Source organism: Podarcis vaucheri (genome assembly GCF_965113315.1).
Source record: "Podarcis vaucheri genome assembly, chromosome: 10".
Classification (NCBI taxonomy): Eukaryota; Metazoa; Chordata; class Lepidosauria; order Squamata; family Lacertidae; genus Podarcis; species Podarcis vaucheri.
Genome location: NC_138748.1, coordinates 52,346,461 through 52,367,172, shown reverse-complemented (window position 1 = coordinate 52,367,172; position 20,712 = coordinate 52,346,461). Strand labels below are relative to the sequence as shown.

Below are 20,712 nucleotides of genomic sequence, written 5' to 3'. Positions count from 1 at the left end.
AAGTTCTTAACCCAAGGTACTATTTCTGGGTTAACGGAGTCTGTAACCTGAAGCGCCTATAACCTGAAGCGTATGTAACCCGAGGTACCACTGTACATATATAAATAATATGTGTTTGCATGAGCTGCAGTCCTGAGGTAATTTCTGAATCTTCCTCAAGTTTCTGTGTAAATAGAATCATTTGTTTTGTTAGACGCTCTTGGTTTGCCTTAATTTTCATTGTAAGTAGAGACAAGGGTTAAATGGCAGCATTATCTCTGGTGTGCAGCATTGGGTGAAGTGCCCAGTTCACTGAAAACAGACCTCTTGGGCCAGTATTTCTAGGAAGCCTGGAATCCAAGAATGATTGGGTGACACACACAGTGCATCTCTCTGCTAGCAATGTTGGTATTCCCAATGAAGTGGACAGACCCGTGAAGGCTTAACCATGCATGCAAAGTCTGTTAAGGGAGTGTGGAGAGGAGCATTTCACTGGGTGAGCCTTATAAATTGGACTCTTCTCTGTCTTCATTTTCAGCAGTTAACCATTTTTTTCTTTCTCTCTTGGACACTCAGGAGGGGGCTTGTGTTTGGTCTCTGGAGTGCTTGTGCCTCGGTGGGCAACATTTTTGGAGCTTTCCTTGCCTCTTCAGTTCTGCAGTATGGCTACGAAGTGAGTGGAGCTGCTTGCTGTTTGCCTTCCACATGAACTAGAGCTAGTCTTGGTATGCAAGACTGAAAACCATGGGTCCCCCTGCTGGAGCTCATTTTCGAGGGAGATGCTGTCTCCAGCTTTGTCTTAATATTTACATGAAACCACTGGTTGGGTTGTTCATGGTGGGCAGCTGTGGCTCTGGTGATGGGAATGTCTGTTTGTCCCCTCCAATCCAAAGAGAATGTTTGGACTATTCCTGGGTCTGGACCTTCTCCTGGATGCCCAGATTGGAGCTGTGGCCAAGAAGGAAGTTCTGTTGGTTTTGGCTGATTCTTTAATCATTACCTTCCTGGAAAAGAAGCACCTAATATCAGGGTGCATAGCCTGGTAGCCTCTAATCTGGAGTACTACAATTCAGTCTATATGGGGCTCTCGTTGAAAGCTGCCAGGAAACCACTTGCTCCAAAACATGGCAACTAAACTAGTATTTGGGATTAGCTATGCCACTGTTCTCTGTTAACTTCAGCTGCTGCAGATTTGCTCCTGAGCTATATTCATACTGCTACCACTTGCTTCTAAACCCTTAATTGTCTAGGTCAAGGATATTTGAGTTCCTTCTTCCATAGGAAACTTCCTAATCACTAAGAGATGGGTATAAGTACCTTCTTGGATCCTACAGACAGAATGGGCCTTTTTGGTGATGGCCCCTAAGCTTCAAAATTGTCTTAAGAATTAGGGTTTTTTGTTGTTTTTCTATTTTACTTAATGTCTCTACTTGTAATTTAAGTTGTATTGTTTAAAACCTGTTAATTGTGAATCTGATAGGATTGGAAAGTGGGCTGAAAGGCAGTCTAAATAAATACACAAACACAAAAATCCATTTATTATTTTGTCCATTTTTTTGGCCACACCAAACCAAGTAGTTCTGTTAAAGTTTTTCCATTGTGTTTATTTGTGCCATTTTTCATGTTCTGTACATCTCTTACATTTTGATGGTTTTAAGGAACTTGTAAATCTGTTTTACTGGCATGAAGTGTTGAAAATAAATAATAGATGGAGTTTTGTGTTTGTGTATTTATTTAGACTGCCTTTCAGCCCACTTTCCAATCCTATCAGATGCACAATTAACAGGTTTTAAACAATACAACTTAAATTACAAGTAGAGACATGAAGTAAAATAGAAAAACAACAAAAAAACCCTAATTCTTAAGACGATTTTTAAGACGAAGAGACTAAAAATACATGTGTAAGAGCTCTGCATTTGTTTCCCCTCTTTCAGTATGCCTTCCTGGTGACAGCTTCAGTCCAGTTTGCTGGAGGAATCATTGTCTTCTTTGGCCTGGTGATTTCCCCCAAGGAAGTAGGTGAGTAGCAGTGAGGTGACCACATCCTCTGACTTTTCTACTTGCAACCCAATCTCCTTTTATTGCATTAAGTGTATAGCTTGTGGATGATAGTGGTTCAGTTCACATTCCACCAACTCTGTACTGGTTACACAGCTGCCTATTCATTTCCAGATCCTACTTAAAACACTTTTTGGCCTTTAAAGCCCCCCAAAAAAATTGAGGCTAGGTTATCTCAGGGACAGAGTGTTAAGATTAGCCTCACAGGCCCTGCTCTGCCCTGCAGGTAAGGACTGCAAGGTTTGCATCAGGAACGAGGCCTTTTCAGTGCTTGCCCCACACCTTTGGAACTCTAGCCCTGGGGAAGTCCACCTGGCTTCATTTCTGCTGCTTTTTAAATGAAACTTGAAGACACTTTTTTAAAGCTGTCCTTGGACTTGGAAAAAGTTTTAGTTGCTGCTGTTTTGTTTTTGTTTAACGGATAGCTTTGATGTAATTTGTTGCATTTATTATTTTTTGTTTCATGACGATGTCATGTGCACTAAACTGTTTGTAAACCATCGAGTGAAACCATTGGGCCCTAAAAGGTGGGTTAGACATTGCTTTAATATGTTGCTAAAACTCCAAAGCTTTTTCTATACGTGCTCAGCTCCTGCTATTATTATAAACTGCATCTTAGGCAGTGGCACTGAGAACCAGTGGGGTGCAGGAGGTATTTATTTAAACCATTTACATACCCCATTTCTCACAAAGTCGAGTCAATTAGCCAGGCAAAAGCAGGGCAGTAGAGAGAGATGAAAACACAAATATGCAACAAAACACTAGCAGCAAAACTGTCTGAGCACAGAGGCAGGAGGCAGGTGGAGAGCTACTTTGAGCAAGTAGCAATGGTTCAAAACAACGAGGAGGCAAGCCCTGTTTTGATTTTTCCCTTTTTAATTTTTGTTTCCAATCAAACATCCATTTGCAAAGAGTGTCTAGAACAGGGTTTCTCAAACTCAGATCCCCAGCTGTTTATGGACTACAGCTTCCCATCATCCCTGACCACTGGCTCCTGCTAGTCCAAAAATAGCCAGAGACCCAAGCTTTGGAAACCCTGACCTACGACAACTGTATGGCCCTCTGTCATGGATGCATATTTGTTGAGATTCCTGCATTGCAGGGGTAGAAACTGGTGACTCTGCAGAACACCCATCTTAGAAGAGTTTCTAAGCCAAAGCGTTGTTACCAGATAGAATGGCTGCTGATGGAGAAATATGAGTGAGGCTATTCTCACATTCTCCCAACATTCTTGTTCCCTGAAGCTACTAAGTCTTTCCAAGGTTAGGAGTTTCCAAGTTCAGTGATGAGATTGGGGTGGGATACCCATGTGTGCACACATGTGTGTGTCTGCTAAGGGCAGAGGAAGTTGTAGAGGCAGGGCAGATCTGGAGACAGGTTAACATTGGATGTGTGGCAAACTAACTCAAGTAGCTCCTTAGCAAGCCTACAGCACAGAGTCTTCCTCCCTGTTCCTCCGCTAGAACTGCTGCTGAGAGACTTATGGTATCTCCTGCTTTTTGAGTACCAGCAGCACTGTCAGCGATGCAGAACTTTGGGGACATTCAGCCGCAGCCATATAGGGAATGCACTAATTTGTTGTGTCTTCCAACTAATGGCCAGACACTCAAAGCAGAGAGAGCCGACGCCAGGATCAGACAGGATACTTTCGAGTGCTCTAGAAGACCAGGGGTAGAAACTGGCGACTCTGCAGAACACCATCTAGAAGAGTTTCTAAGCCAAAGGAGGAGGACTGAGGTATGGGAGAGCAAGCGAGCCAATCAGAAGGGAGGAGAAAATGACCCGAAAGAGCGATTGCTGGGAGAGGGGATGGTGTTGTCCTTTCTTTTTGATTTGCGGCCCCTTCTGCTCTTCTAGGGCTCCCTGACGTTGGCGAAGAGGGCGATGGTTCTGCGGAAGAAGATGTCAGTGAGCCATTGATTGGTAGCAGTGACGACGACAACGACGACCAGAATTACTCCATTCAGGCAGCTGATCTGAGCAACAGTGGCGGCAGCAGCAGCAACGCACGCCAGCCCAAGGCTATTGGATTTTTTCAGGCTTGTTGTCTACCTGGGGTTATATTGGTAAGGGCTCCTGATGTTGTTAGGAATATTTGGCACCCTGGTCTGTGTACTCCATAAGGATCTCTGCAGCTTTCCCTGACTTGGTCCCTCCAGATGTTGTCAAGACTCCAGCCCCCATGAGCCTTGGGCCAAGGATGAAAGGCAGCAACATCTGGAAGAAGCCTGCTTGAAGGACAGTCATCTAGTGAGGACAACCAGCATCTTTTAATCTGGGGTCTCTGAGACTTCAAGAAATTCCTTCTATTTATTCATTCATTCATACATACATACATACATACATACCCCGTCCATCTGGCTGGGTTTCCCCAGCCACTCTGGATGGCTCCCAACAGAATATTAAAAGCGCAATCAAACATCAAACTTTTAAAACTTCCCTAAACGGGTCGGCCTTCAGATGTCTTCTAAAAGTCCGCTTTCTTGAGGCTTCCCTTTTTGTCTTCACAATAGCAAAGCCGGTCGGGCAGAGAGATGCAACACAAGGTAGCTCAGCTGATTAGAGCCTGGTGCTGATAACACCAAGGTTGCAGGTTCAGTTCCCGTAAGGAACAGCTGCATATTCCTGCATTGCAGGGGACTGAGACTGGGTGGTCGTCGGGGTCCCTTCCAACTCTGTGATTCTATAAGACTTTACCTAAAGCCCACCCAGTGAACCTTGTGGCAGAGCTGGGCATTTTATTGTATTTTTTGTTTTTATGGAAGCCGCCCAGGGTGGCTGGGGAGGCCCAGCCAGATGGGCGGGGTATAAATAATAAATTATTATTATTATTATTATTATTATTTTAACCCAGGCCTCCTTCCTCCTAGCCCATTACGGTGTGCTTGCTATGCTCGCATTGCTTCAGTTCTAACAGCTTTTCATTGGGTTGCATTTCTTTCAGTATTCCTTGGCCTATGCCTGCTTAAAGCTAGTGAACTACTCCTTTTTCTTCTGGCTGCCTTTGTACCTCTATGACAATTTTGGATGGAAGGAGGCGGAAGCTGATGAGCTGTCGATCTGGTATGATGTCGGAGGGATTATAGGTATGCAGAGCAACATGCAATTGCTCCCTCCCCCCCCCTTTTTCCTTCCTGGAGTATAGATTTGGGTGGGAGGGAAAAAGCAGCCACCATTTTTGTACCGGCTCAGTGGTTTAAATTGCTTTCCATTTGCCTGTTATTCATGATATGTTTTGCTGCATTTAGGATATACTTATTAAGACCTAGTATGAGAGTGAACTCAGGAGGCAGAGGTCTGGGATGGGATGAGAGACTAGAATGGAGAAGCTTTGGCCCCCCACAAGATGTTGGGTTACATCTCCCATTGACACTGCTGGCTAGGACTGGGGGGAGTTGGGAGTCCAGCAACATCTGTGGGGTGACGTGTTCTTCCACATCTGGAATCTGGGCATGAATTCAGAGTCAACGAGGAGACCCATGAAGCTGTACAGGATGGTCAGGCATCAATGTCTAGGCCACATTGCTTTTAAACAGTGACATCCGATCCTCCGTTTGTGTTGTATTTTGCTTGTAGTAAACTATAGCCTGCTATTGCAGTTGCCACTGAAGGCACATCAGTGAGTGTCTTCTGCACTTCTACCCAGAAGGCCCCATGTCTCTTTTATTTCTGCAGGTGGCACCATCCAAGGCTTCATCTCTGACAAACTGCAAAAGAGAGCCCCAGTGTTAGCCGTTAGCCTCATCTTGGCTATTGCATCTCTCTTGGGATACAGCCGTGAGTACTTCTCTGCTTGGTATGGGGTTTAATAGCATGGGGTCATGTGTAACCTGCACATTGTCTTCTCTAATTCAACACATGGTGTGGCTTCAATGACATGTAATCAAGGAGACAGCTGAAATGTGTTATGACCGTGCTTCATTGTCTAATAAGGCAAGGGTTTGGGGTCGCCTTGAGTTCAGATGAAGTATATCAGAAGAGCTTGCTGGATGATCAGACCCAGGGGTCCCAACAGTGGTCAGCCAAGTGTCTTGGGGAAGCCCCCAAACAAAAGTTTGGGTGAGTGAGAAAAAGGCCATACAGGCTGACCTGCAGGGATGAAACACCATTGTGTGTTGTGTCTGTACACAGGCATATGTGCATCCATTTGTGCATTCCATGTGCCACATCAACCTCCTTTAAAGTGGGGTAGGTGAGAGCTTTGTAGCCATCAGAAGTAGTTTCCACCATGGCTCAGATCAGTGAGCAAGCCAGACTTGGAGACTTTTTTTGTAGGGATCGGGTAGTGTTACCACTCTGGCTTACGGAGCTTTTATTGCTGCAGTGTCGGATCTCCCTGTAAGTTTTTCATCTGGCCAGAAAGGATTGAGGCTGTATACAAATAGAATCCCCCCCCCCCGCCCCGCTGATAATAATTTTTATTAGTTTTCAGTTACAATAATCCAATAATAGCCTCATTATAACAATGCCAAATTATAATACAATTACTAATACCAATCATTCAGATGCCAAATTATATAATTTAGATGGTCCCTCGTGTGCTAGAATTGATGGTTTGATGATTTACTTTATTTCTGCGTTCCAAACTCTTATTAATTTCAATTGCACTCCAGTCAGCCGTAACAATCCCTTATGCAACAACTGCAATATTAACGACTGCCATTCGTATTGACACATTAAATGCTTAATAAATCTACAGGTGAAGCATTCAAACCACATCCTTGTTCTTCCTGTGTGCTGCAATTATTTTGTCTGTGGTGTTTCTTCCTGTCCTTGTAAAATACCATGTTTATCTTTTCCCGGTTGTTGCTGTTCTCCATCATGCCTTGGGTGGAGCTAATATCCCATAGCTGTTTCAGAAGTTCTCCTTTGCTCCTTCCCGTGCCTCATTGTTTTGCAATCTTAACATCAGCTGCAAAAATCACACAAATAGAATCTTCGTCCTGATCGCTCTCCTTTAGGCACTTCCTCAAGGACCATCTTTTGCACCCCACAGATTGCAAGGCAAACTGTTTAAAATGTCTTTCATTGCGTGCAAATATTGCAGGCATAGGATTATGCAGTCTGCTCTTGTGAGTTACACCGAACTCTTTAATGGGCAGAATTCTGCACCTTAAGAGTGTTGTGTAACTGGCCATCATCTTCTGGCAAGAGAAAGATCAGCTTTCCTCTTTCTTGCATGTTTCTCAAGTGAATGCCATGGTACCAATAAGAGCAGGTGGTGATGCATTTCAAATTTTATGCCAGCTAGATGGCAGTGAAAAGTAGCAGTATTGCTCCTGCTTACTGTGCTGAGGCAGGTATTGTGGAGCGGCTTCCTGGATTTGGCAATAATTGCTCCAGGCATGCAATGGGTGATGGTGGAAAATCTTCCATTCTCAGTCTGAGAAACTGCAATGCATAAATTAGCAGCGGGAAACCTCCAGCCCCAGGGTTTGCAAACTTGGGTCTCCAACCTGTTGTTGGACTACAACTCCCATCATCCCTAGCTAGCAGGACCAGTGGGTCAGGGATTATGGGAACTGACCTCCAAAAACAGCTGGAGACCCCAGTTTGGGAAACCCTGCTCCAGCCTATTAGGCCTGCAAAGGCTGTTTTAAGAGTATAAGGAAAGGCCTGCTGAATCAGGACAAAGACCCATCTAGTCCTGCAAAGGCTGTTCTTACATGGCAAACCAGATGCCTGTGGGAAGCGCAGAATTGCGTCTTACAGCGCACTCTCCCTCAGGGATTCCTGCGAAGTGGCATTCATAGGCCCTCTGCCTCAAGACAGTGCAGGCAGTAGAGACTAGTAGCAGTTAGCGTTTCGTTGGAGTGAATTCCATGGTATAACTACATACTGTGTGGGGAAAGGGCTTGTTGTCCTGTATGCTCCCACATTCACCTTCCTTAGAGTTCTACTACTACGAGAAAGGGAGGAAAGCTTACCTGCGACCACTTTCTCCACAATATGCATAATTGCATGCATCTCTGTCATGCCCTCCTTTACTCGCCATTTTTTCCTCCAAACTAAAAAGCCCCAGTTTTTCTTATCCCTTGATCATTTTGGTTCTCCTTTTTGTGTAGCCTTTTCCGCTCTACAATATCCTTACTGAGATGAGGAGGCCAGAACTGTGCATAGTATGCAGAGTGCAGGTGCCTCGTAGATTTTTATAACGCTGCTATGATACTGATAGTTTTGATTTCAATTCCTTCTCTTAAAATAATAATAATTTTTTTGCTCGTTTTCTAAGTAGGCTGTGAAAAAGTAAATAAACTTACAAGATGCCAAAACACTTGTGTCCTTAGAGTTATCCAAAAGACTTAAACAAAAGAAAACAGAAACATGTGCTTGTTTCAGAGTCCTTCCTAATGGTTCTGTTCTTCAGAATTCATCCAAAACAGCCAGTCGTTTGAAGTGTTTTGGGGACCCAAGTTCGCTATGGATCATTCCATGTATCTGCATATCATTTTCAATCCCTTTCCTAATGATCAAAAGAACTGATGCGATTCCAGCAGTTCACTGGCCCATACAGTGGTACCTTGGTTCTTGAACTTAGACTGTTCTGGGAGTCCGTTCGACTCGCAAAACCATTCAAAAACCAAGGCGCAGCTTCTGATGGGTTGCAGGACCCATGTTGGACCCAAACCATGTTGGACATTCAGCTTCTGAAAAATGTTTGCAAACTAGAACACTCACTTCCGTGTTTGTAGCATTTGGGAGCCGATTTTGTTTGACAGCTAAGCCATTCAGGAACCCAAGTGCCACTGTACTAGCCTTGTATTCACTGTGGTGTCCCATCGCCTTGGCCAGGTTGAGTTTTTGGTTGGTCATGAGGACATAAGATGAGGACTGCTGGATCAAGCTAGTTTCCCAGATAGCCTTGGTGAAGCAGCTTTAATGGTCAGCTTCTCATTCCTTCCTGATCTTTTCAGACTCGTTCCAAAGGGTAGTTACGAACTTGAAGCATTTCTTTCTTCTCTTAATCTCAGAGGTTGCAGGTCTGAGCCCCGTGTTGGGCAAAAAATCCCTGCACTGCAGGAGGTTGGCCCAGATGATCCTCATGGTTCCTTCCAACTCTGCAATCCAGTGATTCTATGATTCCTTTCTTTTTATAGGTTCACCAAACGACAAACTCATCAATGCGGTTCTCATGGCAATAACAGGTAAGGGGAAAGGGCTGTGGCTGGACACAAGGCAGATCTCATCCTGCCATCCGTATTGGAGTAAAAGTGTGATTTGTTAGGTTTCTAGGGCACTGCAATTCTCACCTGGCCATAGCTAGAAGGGGGTGGTGCATATTCTCTTCTCCTTTCCTCTCATGGAGATGGACCAGATGGGCTGGAGCAGGGATAGCCAACCTGGCATTTTCCAGATGTTGCTGCATCACAGCTCTCTTCATCCTTGACCATTGGCCAGGCTGGAGGATGTCACATAGGGAGACATTGCATTGGCTTACCTGTAAGCCAGCCTTGTGCATACACAAACCTGCCAACGTGGGATAAAGGTTCGTGCCTGCAGTGAAGGGGACTTTAATCCACGAGAGTTTATGCCGTAATAAATGCTTCATTCTTTAAGGTGCTGCAAGGTTCTTTGATTTGTGAAGGAGCCATCAAAAATAACACACAATTTTTGCATAATCGTGGAACTCCCTGCTTTTCAATTGAGTCATTTCAATTAAAGGCGCCTTCGTGGGTATTTGTAGGGTATATGGCAGGGTTAATGAGTTCAGATGAAAAACGTTCTGGCTTCCTAACAGAGAGCGGGCCCACCCTTTGCAGTGGTCTCAATTCTTTTCTTTAATCTCTTTCGATGGTCCTTAGGCTTTTTCATTGGAGGCCCTTCCAATATGATCAGTTCCGCCATTTCTGCAGACCTGGGGCGTCAGGAGATGGTGAAAGGAAGCAGCGAGGCTCTGGCGACTGTGACGGGGATTGTGGATGGCACTGGGAGCATTGGAGCAGCTGTGGGCCAGGTGAGATTCAGAAGGGTTCAGAAGCACCTGTTGAAATTTCAAAGAGCAGACGGCTCTGATATTCCACATTTTTAAAGGGTGAAATGGGCTGCCAGAGGGTTTTAAAAATCTAGCCACCATGAAGATCTTCCTTCCGGTAACATTTCACTGCATCGATCCTGATAATAAAGAAAAGCGCAGCCAAAAAGTTCAAGGGACTGGAGCTATTCCACCTACAAGGAAAAGTTACAAAGTTAGGAGGGGTTTTTTTTAAGTATAGGACAAATAGGTGAGTGAAAGGTGGATATATGAGAGATGTATAGAATTATCCATGGAGAAAGTGGTTAGGGAGAATCATCGTATCATAGCATTGTAGCATTGAGAGGGATCCTGAGAGTCAGGAAGGTTCTAATGGTGTTGCCCTTCTGAGAGACTCCTTAAAATTATGTAGAAGCCAGAGGCACTTGGATGTCTCTGTGGTGGTGTTACTGACGCTCTGCGTAACAGGAGCAGATGAGTGCAAGCCAAAGAGAACACAGGGCAAACTGGGGAAATGTTCGTATGGCACGAGACTGCAGCTAACATTCTGGCAAAGGTAACCATTATGGTTTCCGTAATGGAGTGCCAAGGAGCCCGCTGGGGCCGGAGTTCACGTCTTTGTTTGTAAGTAGGTTTTGAATTGGCCCCAGGGAGCATTCCAGCAACTTATCAGTAGCGCTGATCTGTGGGAGGGGGAAGGAAATTCCCTCTTGGCTTTGCGCTGTCTCTGGAGTGCCTTTCCCTTCAGAAGCGGACGCCTCTCCTCTCCGATCAAGGCAGCGTGAGGATTCTCAGATGATTCTCTTGCCTGAAGATCACAATGGCAAGCATCCTCTTTAGAATTCCAGTTCTTTAACCCCACCGCTCTCCAGTTTTTGAACTTGAAGCCTTTCCTGAAGGAACCGGGCTGGGGGGGGAAGAGCTTTTTGTGTCTGATGAATCGCATCCTCCGCTTCTTTCTCTACCTGAGGTTGCCGTTATCTCTTGACAATGCATCTCCATAGCAACCAGCTGAGATTTCGCAAGCGGGGCTGTCTTCCATAGTGGGAAGCTAACAGCAGGAGTATGTCAAACATCTTGGAAAAGAGAGAGGCTTAAAGGCTGCATGTGAGGTGCATGACCTTTCCCACCCGCCCACCCCAGTGCGCGCATCCCGTCGAACGTGTGGGGGTTCACGGCAATGTAAAAGACATACTTAGGGGCAGAATCTCAGTATAAGCACTTGGTTTCATTTCTGAAGAGGCATGAAGCTGCTCTACTCTGCTTCTAGGCCGAGGAAAAATGTTCTGCCCGCCTAAAACAGGAGTGAGGAACCTTTTTCAGCCCGAGAACCACACTGCCTTCCGGGGGAAGGGGCACATGATGGTGGTGGTTGAGGCCAGAGGGAAAGGGAAGCAAAGCAACAATAGCAAATGTTGCTTTTGCAGAGTGGACGTGTCTCCACGCACACTCACGCCCTCTCTCCCCACTGTCCAGGCATTGCCAGTGTTGAAGGACACGTTCCAGTGGGATGGGTGAAGGGTGTGACCTGGGGAGAGGAAGTGGGCCTGGAGAGGGTCCCAAGAGTCAGATAGATACAGTGGTACCTCGGGTTATAGACGCTTCAGGTTAGCCTCCACTAACCCAGAAATAGTACCTTGTGTTAAGAACTTTGCTTCAGGATGAGAAGAGAAATTGTGTGGCGGCAGCAGCGGGAGGCCCCATTAGCTAAAGTGGTACCTCAGGTTGAGAACAGTTTCAGGTTAAGACCTCCAGAACGAATTAAGTTCTTAACCCAAGGTACCACTGTAGGCCTTGGATGGGGTGTATTTGGGCCCTGAGCCAGACGCTGCTGCCCCTGCCCTGCTGTTAGCCCCTCTGAGCTCCCTTTAAGAGAAAAGCAGGATAGAAAATGTTTGAGATGAATGAATAAATATCAGGCAGCTTTATATCCTTACTAAATGGAGACTCTTCATCTCAGGGTTGTGGGTTCAAGCTCCACGTTGGGCAAAAGATTCCTGCACTGCAGGGGGTTGTGTTCCCTCCCAATTCCATGATTCTAAATGAAGACGTATCTGTTAGTTGTATGTCTTTTATTATGCTGAGAAGAGGGAAGGAAAGAGTCCCTCGGTTCTTCAGGGGTTCTTCCTCCCATTTGCTACAGCCTCTGGTTAACCCTGAATTGCGGCAGTAACTCAGACGTTAGAGCAAATTTGAAAGGTTATATTTAGGGATTATCATGTTTAAGAATTGATACCTGATTTTGCTTGTTTTTCCTTCCACCCCCCTTCCACACAGCAAATTTGAAAGGTTCCTGGCACATTTCCACCCCTCTACATCTTGTCTGTTAGATTTTGAACCTGCAGGCAGAGACTGTGCTGTTTTTTAAATCACTCTGCAGCACCTACAAAATTGTAGGCACTGTATAAATGATTGATAAATAATAATGTCAACAGGCCTTTGGGGGATAGCAGGAAAGTTCGTAAGATGAAACCTGACAGCTTTGGAAGCAAGGAGTAGCCACATGAGGAGGTGTTGGGTTGTGTTTTGAATAAGGAAAAGCAAGAGAGACGTAACATATGGGGAGGAGGGGAGAGTCTCTTTGTGTTCTCCACCCCTTGACAGCCTTAATAGCTCTCATATTTTCTTCCTTTTCAGTCACTGGTATCTTTGATTCACGATAAATTGGAATGGATGTCGGTTTTCTATTTCTTCAGCCTGATGGTAAGAGCCCTGGTTGCTGTTTTTTATTTTTAATGAAAACTGATGCAACGTTGGATTTTTAGATTAAAAATACTAAACATTTGTACTGCGCTTTCAAGTGTTCAGATATGCTTCACGTAACACTTCATGTATCTTCTCTGCTTCACGCACAAACTGCTATAAATTTACAGCAACCACATGAGTTAGGTGAGCACCAGTATGAGAACAATACATGTGGAGGCTGACAGTGTTTGGGTGGGATGGGGAAAAGGGGGCAGGTATGATGGATTGCCCCACCTGTTTTTTTTATTCATGCCCCTTCATTGCTTTCCAGAAATCCATTGGGAAAATGCAAATTTACTGAAGACAGATTGATATAAGTCAGGAAACAACAAGCAGAGAGTCTTATTCTCATCTAGAGAAGTTAGGCATGGTGGGAGAGATTCCCACAGTCGCTGTTTCAAGACTGTTCTACCAAACCACACAGTCGCCTTTCCTTAGCTGATTCGCACAGGACCCTGGCAGCTAATTCTGACGCATAATTTTTGCCACAGTGCAGTTCTCTCACACAGATTGTTTCCCCTCCATTTCACACGTGGAGTCATTTCTGTGAATGAGCCCCCAAGGTGAGCAGAAATGGCAACTTGACTTCATTGGCATTTAAGCCCCTCAGCTCTCAAAATGTGGTCATTGGTCAGGTTTCTTCCACTGCCTCCTGCCCACATGGCACATATTGTTTCATCCTAAACATTTTCTCATGTGAAATGGGGATGCTACTTTTTTGTGTTTGAGTTGTATCCTGTGCAGCAGTAATGTGAAAATGTGTCCCTCAGAAAGTTGGTTGACTAGAAACCTTGGCCTGTAATCGATCTACTGCTGCCGCTGTTATTTATTGCATTCGTTGTTAACTTTCTATGCCCCCCCCCCAAATATCTAAGTGACATAGCACAATAAAAAACAGAGAATGTGTTTGAAGGCCTTACTGCATGCTCAGGCTGAAATCCTCTACAGGCTTACAAGTCTCATTGAACATTGTGGGGCTGGTGTCTTGAGTCTTGCACACAAAATTTGTGCTGTACAAACATTTTAGGGTGTCTGGGGGAAAAGAGGGAATTGGATGAAATGCAGGTGTGACAAATGCACACACCATACAAGCACACTCTCCATGGAACCATGCCTATATGAGTGTTTCACTTACGGGGAATAGCTCAGTGGCAAAGCATATTCTTCATCTGCAAAAGTCTCAGGTCCATCCCTGGCGTTGCCAGTTCAAAGGGATCACATACGTGGTAGGGAAAGTCTTTGCCGAAGAGCTGCTGCCAGTCCAGAATGGCCAGCCCTGGATTTAGACAGACCTGGTACAAGGCAGCTTCCTTGTTTTCACCCCTGTGTGTGAAATGGGGAGCAAATGCCACGATGGCGTTGAACCAGTGTGCAGCCATGCTAACATCCTTAACTCCTTTTCTTCTTGCAGATCGGTTTAACGGTGCTCTTCATCACGCCTTTAATAGTAAATGAAATAAAGATGCTGCGGGCAGAGAGGCGTTTGCGCAGGTTGGCTGGCTGACCTCCCCCTTCTCTGCACCACTCAGCGGAACTGTCCAAGGAAGGACCACTAAGCGGAAGGGAGTTTCAGGACATCAAGCAGCTAATGTTTACTTTGTCACTTACATCTGCGGTTGATGGCCACAAAAGAATTTGCTGCTGCGAAGTTTGGGTCTGAATGCCCTAATACCACCTGAAGATACGCTGCAGCCACCTGCAACCTGGAGGTGTCTGTATGTTTATAGTGGGCTTGCAGAACTGGCCAGAGAGACATTCTCCCCACGCCCCAGTTTTACCTCTGGTTCTTGGAGCCAGTTTTGGCAATCACCAGGATCAAATCTTAAAACTCATCTCCCACTCCCCTGCTTGGACTACAACATTTTGGGCTGCAGGTGGGTGATCTCAGCTTTGAATACGCCCTCCACAAAATAAATCTTGCGGGTAGAAAATGAGCAAATCCAAGAGAGGAGTTCAAATCTGCTGTCTCAGTGGAGGGAATTCTATTGGCAGATGTAGGAATCATATAAATGTGCAAAACCCCACCGCCACCTGCAGCCTGAGATGGAACAATCTGGGGCATGCCTCTCCACTTGATGCTGATAACTTTATAAACTGGCTCTTATCAGTCGCTTGTAAATTGCATCTGGACACCTGACAGCAGCCAGATCGCTACAACTGACACCCCCTTTTTGCAGCTTTTTTTATAGCAAAGTCAGGGGAAAGCTGTTTCATTACTTGACACTATAAATCAGGCTTGGTCCAGTCCAGTGCTGGGTTTTGGTGTGTGTATGTGTGTGTGTTGTAAACGCATTGTGCCAAGCACCTGCCTCCTGGTTTCTACCTGGCCCTGTATTTACAAAATACACAGCAGGAACCTTTGGAAGCAGCCCAGATCCTTAGCCCACTCTTGTATAAAGAATGGTTGTTGTGTTTTTATTTTGATTTATGAATGTTTGTCCTGTCCAGGTTGCCTGTGTTAATTTAACCTGTCCGTGTCTTAACAGTGCAGTTGCATTCCATACTTGATATATTCTTCTCTTAACTGCCTGATGTGTGAGAATGAGGCTGCATCTCTGGGAGAGGTGCAAAGCCAAATAATTCACAGAGGAGGGTGATAATCAAAAGTTTCACCAGAGTCCTTAAAATTTAGGATGTTAGGAGTTTGAATGGGCTTATGAGCAATCAAAAGGGAAGGGGTAATCATCTGATATTGTCCTTCTCCAATCAGCTGGGGTGATTTATACTTTTCAGTATCCTGCGAGAGAAGTAAAGACCTAATTTCTCATTAGGGAGTCATCCAAGTCATGATCCCTGACGGAGTGATCAGAGTGATCCTTTGGCCTGCACCGAAGGCATTACAAGGACAGGAAAGAGGGCAGACTTTCTAGGTTGAGGTCTTCCCTTCTCCATAATCTCTAGTTCAACTAGGTTAGCATCCTGATGTTGTCACACTGAGCCTTGCTAGCAGCAACCAACACTCTGGAATGAGAGCAGGGAAGTGCTCAGTTTAGCGGTGCCGGGGCTTCAGGCAAATCGATCTAGATGTTATAGCAGGGAAGAGGAGAGCTCAGCTGGTTTTGGCATGTTCTTTTGCTTAAGGTATAGGTCTGCCCTGGAAGTTCATGGCATGGGAGTAGAAGGCCACTAGGCTCTGGGTGATACCTGTCGCCAAATCCGGTGCTGTGTCTGCCTTGTTATCTGACATCAACCCAGGGCATCTACATGTAAAAGTCAATGTACATAGGCTCGTTTCAAGCAGCGACTTCCCCAGGTTTTGTTTAGCTAAGCAGTGTGCTGTCCATTCCCATGTGTCTTAAGAGTTTTGCCCAAATAAGCTCTGTTCATTATGCCCGTGGGATAATGGGCACCTATGGGATAGATCTGTGGGTTTCTCTGGCTTGATCCAGCACACTGCTTGCTACCTTACCTGTTCTTTGATTGGATTTGGTGGCAGGGAAACGGGTCAGCCTAGATTGCAAAAAGGAGAGATTATTTATTTAAATTGGATCTAAAAAATGCACCACAAAATTCTTTGAGTCACTTGGGACTGTCAAACCCTCAGCCCACCTCAGAAAACCTTACTTACTCTGTGTCTGCTGACTTGCATGTCTCCTTGCCAATGAATTTTCACCTCAGTTTTCTTTGTGTGCTGCTGAGACCGAAGGGGAAGAAACACTTAATTGTTAAGGCATGAATTTGGGGAAAGGGATTTTTTTTCTGTTCTTTTTCTAATAATGCCTTTATAGAAACTTAATGTACAGTGATACCTTTTTTAAAAAAGAAAAAAATGTTTTTATTTATGAATGTCCTTGTTGAATCATGTTACGGCTACCTTAAAGGCCTCTCCTTGACCTGTGGCGCTCAACTGCTCTGTACGCCTTCCCAGCAGTGTGTTGCTCTGTTCCGCCATCTTCAGTATGTGGTGGCTTGATTCCTAGGCGTCTCCTTAAAAAAAAGAAAAGACTTCTTTCCTCCCATCTCCCACATTTTAAAACATTATTTCCCCTTTGCCGTCCTATCCATCAGAACAGCTTTCTCCACCCTGGTGACAGCCACACGTGTAGAAAAGATTTTATATGCCCTGAAGAGAAACCAGAGTGTACCTCCAAACGCCTAGGACTACCGATCCCATCGGCCCCTGCCAGCGCTGTGGTGGCTGAGACTGAAGGGGGTTGTAGTCCAAAACATCTGGGTAGTTTCACGTTGGCAAAGGCTGTGTGAGAGGTAGGAAGGCCTTGCTCCTTCCCACTCGGCTGCAACATCAGGCTGTCTGTGGTACTTCATGCTTCCACTTTTGCTTTTATCCCTGAGGTACTTTTTAGAAGACGCTGACGTGGCCTAGTAGGAAAGCCACAAGCTCCAATGCTTGAGCCAACATGGCGCCCTGCAGACACTGCTGGATGGTGTCTGTCAGCATCATTGCCTCTTTGCCGTGCCGGCTGGAGCTGAAGGGAGTCTAGCAACATCTGCAGGGCACAGTGTTGGCGCAACCTCCATTTTTTTATTTTACCTTTTCCAAGTTTCAGGATGTACCACACACACTGCCATTCTCTTCTCCGCCCCCCCAAAAAGATATTCGGCAGCTTGATTGAGGAGATCCACAAAGAGCAGGGTCTTTGACGTAGATCCAGTACTTCAGTGGTTCTCAACCTGTGGGTCCCCAGATGTTGTTGGACTACAGCTCCCATCATCCCTGAGCTCTGGCCTTGCTAGCTAGGGGTGATGGGAGTTGTAGTTCAACAACATCTGGGGACCCACAAGTTGAAAAAGGCTGCAGTACTTCGTTCTGCTCCCTGCTTTGCACAGCGTGGCTAGGGGGGAAACGTGTGAGAACCGCCTCAAAAATTCAAGATGGTCGCCCACATGGTTTTGGCTTACTAGGGGTGAAGACAGACAGCAGCGCTAACCTGTGGGGGAAGTGATTTTGACACAGGCCCTTACTTGATCCCTGTCATGTGATGGAGAAATAGGGGTGGTGGTCCTTGGCCACACTGCCTCCAGCCCCTCACTGTTGCGCCTCCCACAGCCTTCACATGTGGTGAAGGCTGAATATCTCTGTCGGGGAGACTGACGTGCGCATGCCAGATCCCCGCACAATTTGGAAACCCCGGAAGAGTAGAAAGGGCTCTCCTCTTCGAAAGATGCTCCTTCCAACTTGGGGAGTGCGGCAGGGTGGGTTAGGGCTGAGATCGCATGCTTGTCCTTGCATCCCTGGCTAAGGCTATATTCCAAGGAGATAAGTGTGCCCAATCCACTTCTGCCACATAGCTGTAAGCTTCAGCACAAGCGGTTGGGCTCCACGCTGCATTAGTCCTCTTGCAAGGCAGTCCTTTTCAAAGACTTGATGCCTGGCTGTTCCAGGGGTGCTTCGAAACACTGCCCTTGCTTAACTGACAACATTAGACACTTTACCTCTCCCCCCCCCCGGCCCCAGTATTACTGTTCGTTACACTCTGCTTTGTGTCAATTGAGGAAACGCTGTCAACTTTCCAAATCGGTTTTCACATGAATAAATTATTTTTTGGCAAATTGGAAGAAATCTGTTTGTTTACATTCCGTTTAGATTGCACCAAATTGTGCAACCGTTTCAGAGGTCGGTGTTGTGACAGGATGCGATGAAGACTGTGAAGTACAGCATGTTTTTGCAGCAATCCGTTGTCCTGTACAGACTTTTTTTCTTCCGCTCGCAGTGGGGAATTACATGTGAGCCTCCTTTCTCTGTGCACCTGGTGTCACGTTGGCTATCATATTTGTAGAATTTGACTGTTGGGCTAGGACCTGGGGTGGGAAACTCAGTGGGTGATCTTGGATCAGTCACAGTCCCTTAGCCTAACCTGCCACACAGGCTTGCGATGATAACGGGGGAGGTAGGAGAGAACCATGCACATCACCTTGAGATCTTTGGAAGAAAAAGTGGCATATAAATGTAATATAGCCCATACAAATAGTTTTATGTATGTATCAACCAGCCTTTTAAAAAAGTCCAAAGGAATTAATAAAGGTAAAGGTAAAGGTACCCCTGCCCGAACGGGCCAGTCTTGACAGACTGTGGGGTTTGTGCGCCCATCTCACATTTATTGGCCGGGGGCCAGCGCTGTCCGGGGACACTTCTGGGTCACGTGGCCAGCGTGACATCGCTGCTCTGGCGAGCCAGAGCCGCACACGGAACGCCGTTTACCTTCCCGCTGGTAAGCGGTACCTATTTATCTACTTGCACCCGGAGGTGCTTTCGAACTGCTAGGTGGGCAGGCGCTGGGACCGAACAGCGGGAGCGCACCCCGCCGCGGGGATTTGAACCGCCGACCTTTCGATCGGCAAGCCCTAGGCGTTGAGGCTTTAGCCCACAGCGCCACCCGCGTCCCTAAAGGAATTAATAAATGCAGTATATATAAGGGTTGGGGGGGGGATAAAAGAAAAGAATGACAGCTATCAACCAAAGTTGTAACTAAAATGACTACCAATCACAAAGGTGTTTTTAAAAGGTATAGGGCTAATTACATTTTATGTTGCACAGATGATGCTGTTTTGGATGTGTCTCTGTCTCCATCTACATGTGTACCAGAACGGGTTACTTCCGGGTTTTGGCACTTGCGCATGCACAGAAGCACCAAATGGCAACCCACACAGACGTGGCGCTGCGGGTTGCGAACACTGCAGGTTGCGAACGTGCCTCCCACACGGATCACGTTCGCAGCCCGAGCATCCACTGTGCAGCTACAAATAAAGCGCACTACCCTATTAAAATACAGATATAGATTTACAATTGGGTGGATCGAGGTAGATGCCAAGATAGTGGGTATCTAAAGGCATTGTGGTAGTTATGCCACACTGGTCACTGAATTCCAGGATAGTTGCTGCAAAATGGTGGATGGGCAACAATATGCAATCCTTTGCTAAGGCATGATATTTTTGCCATTGCTCAGCCTATAAAGTAGGAACTTGCAAAAGAGCTAAAGACCTCAGGCAAAGTGTGGGCTGTGCATCTATATTTCTGTTGCCCCCATAAAACAAACTGCACCGAGGAGAACTGGATTTTAGCCCTCATCCTCACCAGATGTTTGATCAGTGCGTTTGCGGGGTTTTTTGTTTCTTTTAACAAGAGTGGCCCACATGTCCCTGGTTCCGGAACTTTTGACTTTTTGCCTTGATGGGAGTTGCTGTCAGGCAAAGGTTTCTGTAGAGTTTGGCTCAGATCCAAAGAGCTCTGCAGCGAGTTAGCACATTGCACCAAGGGGGACAAAGTTTCACACTTTCCTGAATAGCAGTCCTTATGTGCCAAAGGGCAGAGAGCTGCTGAAATGCAGGACACTTTGGGGAGTATGTGTGTTGCAGAGGGGAGGATTCTAGAGGGCGTTCTTGGGAAGGCTGAACTGCATTCTATATTGGGATAGCCAATATGTTCCCTCCACAAACGGCTGGACTATAGTGTGGTGTAGTGGTCAGAGTGTTAGACTAGGAACTGGGAGGTAAAGTAAAGGTAAAGGGACCCCTGACCATTAGGTCCATTCGTGGCCAACTCTGGGGTTGCGGTGCTCATCTCGCTTTATTGGCCAAGGGAGCCAGCATACAGCTTCCGGGTCATGTGGCCAGCATGACTAAGCCACTTCTGGCGAACCAGACCAGTGCATGGAAACGCTGTTTACCTTCCCGCCAGAGTGGTACCTATTTATCTACTTGCACTTTGACGTGCTTTCGAACTGCTAGGTTGGCAGGAACTGGGACCGAGCAATGGGAGCTCACCCCGTCATGAGGATTCGAACCGCCGACCTTCTGATCAGCAAGTCCTAGGCTCTGTGATTTAACCCACAGTGCCACCCGCGTCCCAGGAACTGGGAGACTAGGGTTCAAATCCCCACTCAGCCTAACCTACCTTGCTGAGTTGTTATGAGAACAAAATGTAGAGGGGGAAGTGTGTTTGTCAGCTTGGAAACCCATGCTGGCTGAGGCTGATGGGAGCTGGTGTCCGATAACTGAAG

General features: G+C 46.1%; 1 protein-coding gene across 1 annotated transcript in view; it reads left to right on the top strand.

The window, feature by feature from the left end:
* The window catches only part of SLC37A3 (solute carrier family 37 member 3), a 28,487-nt gene extending 11,180 nt beyond the window's left edge, over positions 1–17,307 (top strand). The window contains exons 7-15 of the mRNA XM_082240558.1: positions 556–652; positions 1,914–1,998; positions 3,895–4,103; positions 4,982–5,123; positions 5,713–5,814; positions 9,135–9,182; positions 9,840–9,991; positions 12,647–12,712; positions 14,166–17,307. Coding sequence (XP_082096684.1) covers positions 556–652; positions 1,914–1,998; positions 3,895–4,103; positions 4,982–5,123; positions 5,713–5,814; positions 9,135–9,182; positions 9,840–9,991; positions 12,647–12,712; positions 14,166–14,258 — 994 coding nt within the window. The 3' untranslated portion in view covers positions 14,259–17,307. The remainder of the gene's footprint in view (positions 1–555; positions 653–1,913; positions 1,999–3,894; positions 4,104–4,981; positions 5,124–5,712; positions 5,815–9,134; positions 9,183–9,839; positions 9,992–12,646; positions 12,713–14,165) is intronic.
* The last annotated feature ends 3,405 nt before the right edge of the window (positions 17,308–20,712 follow it).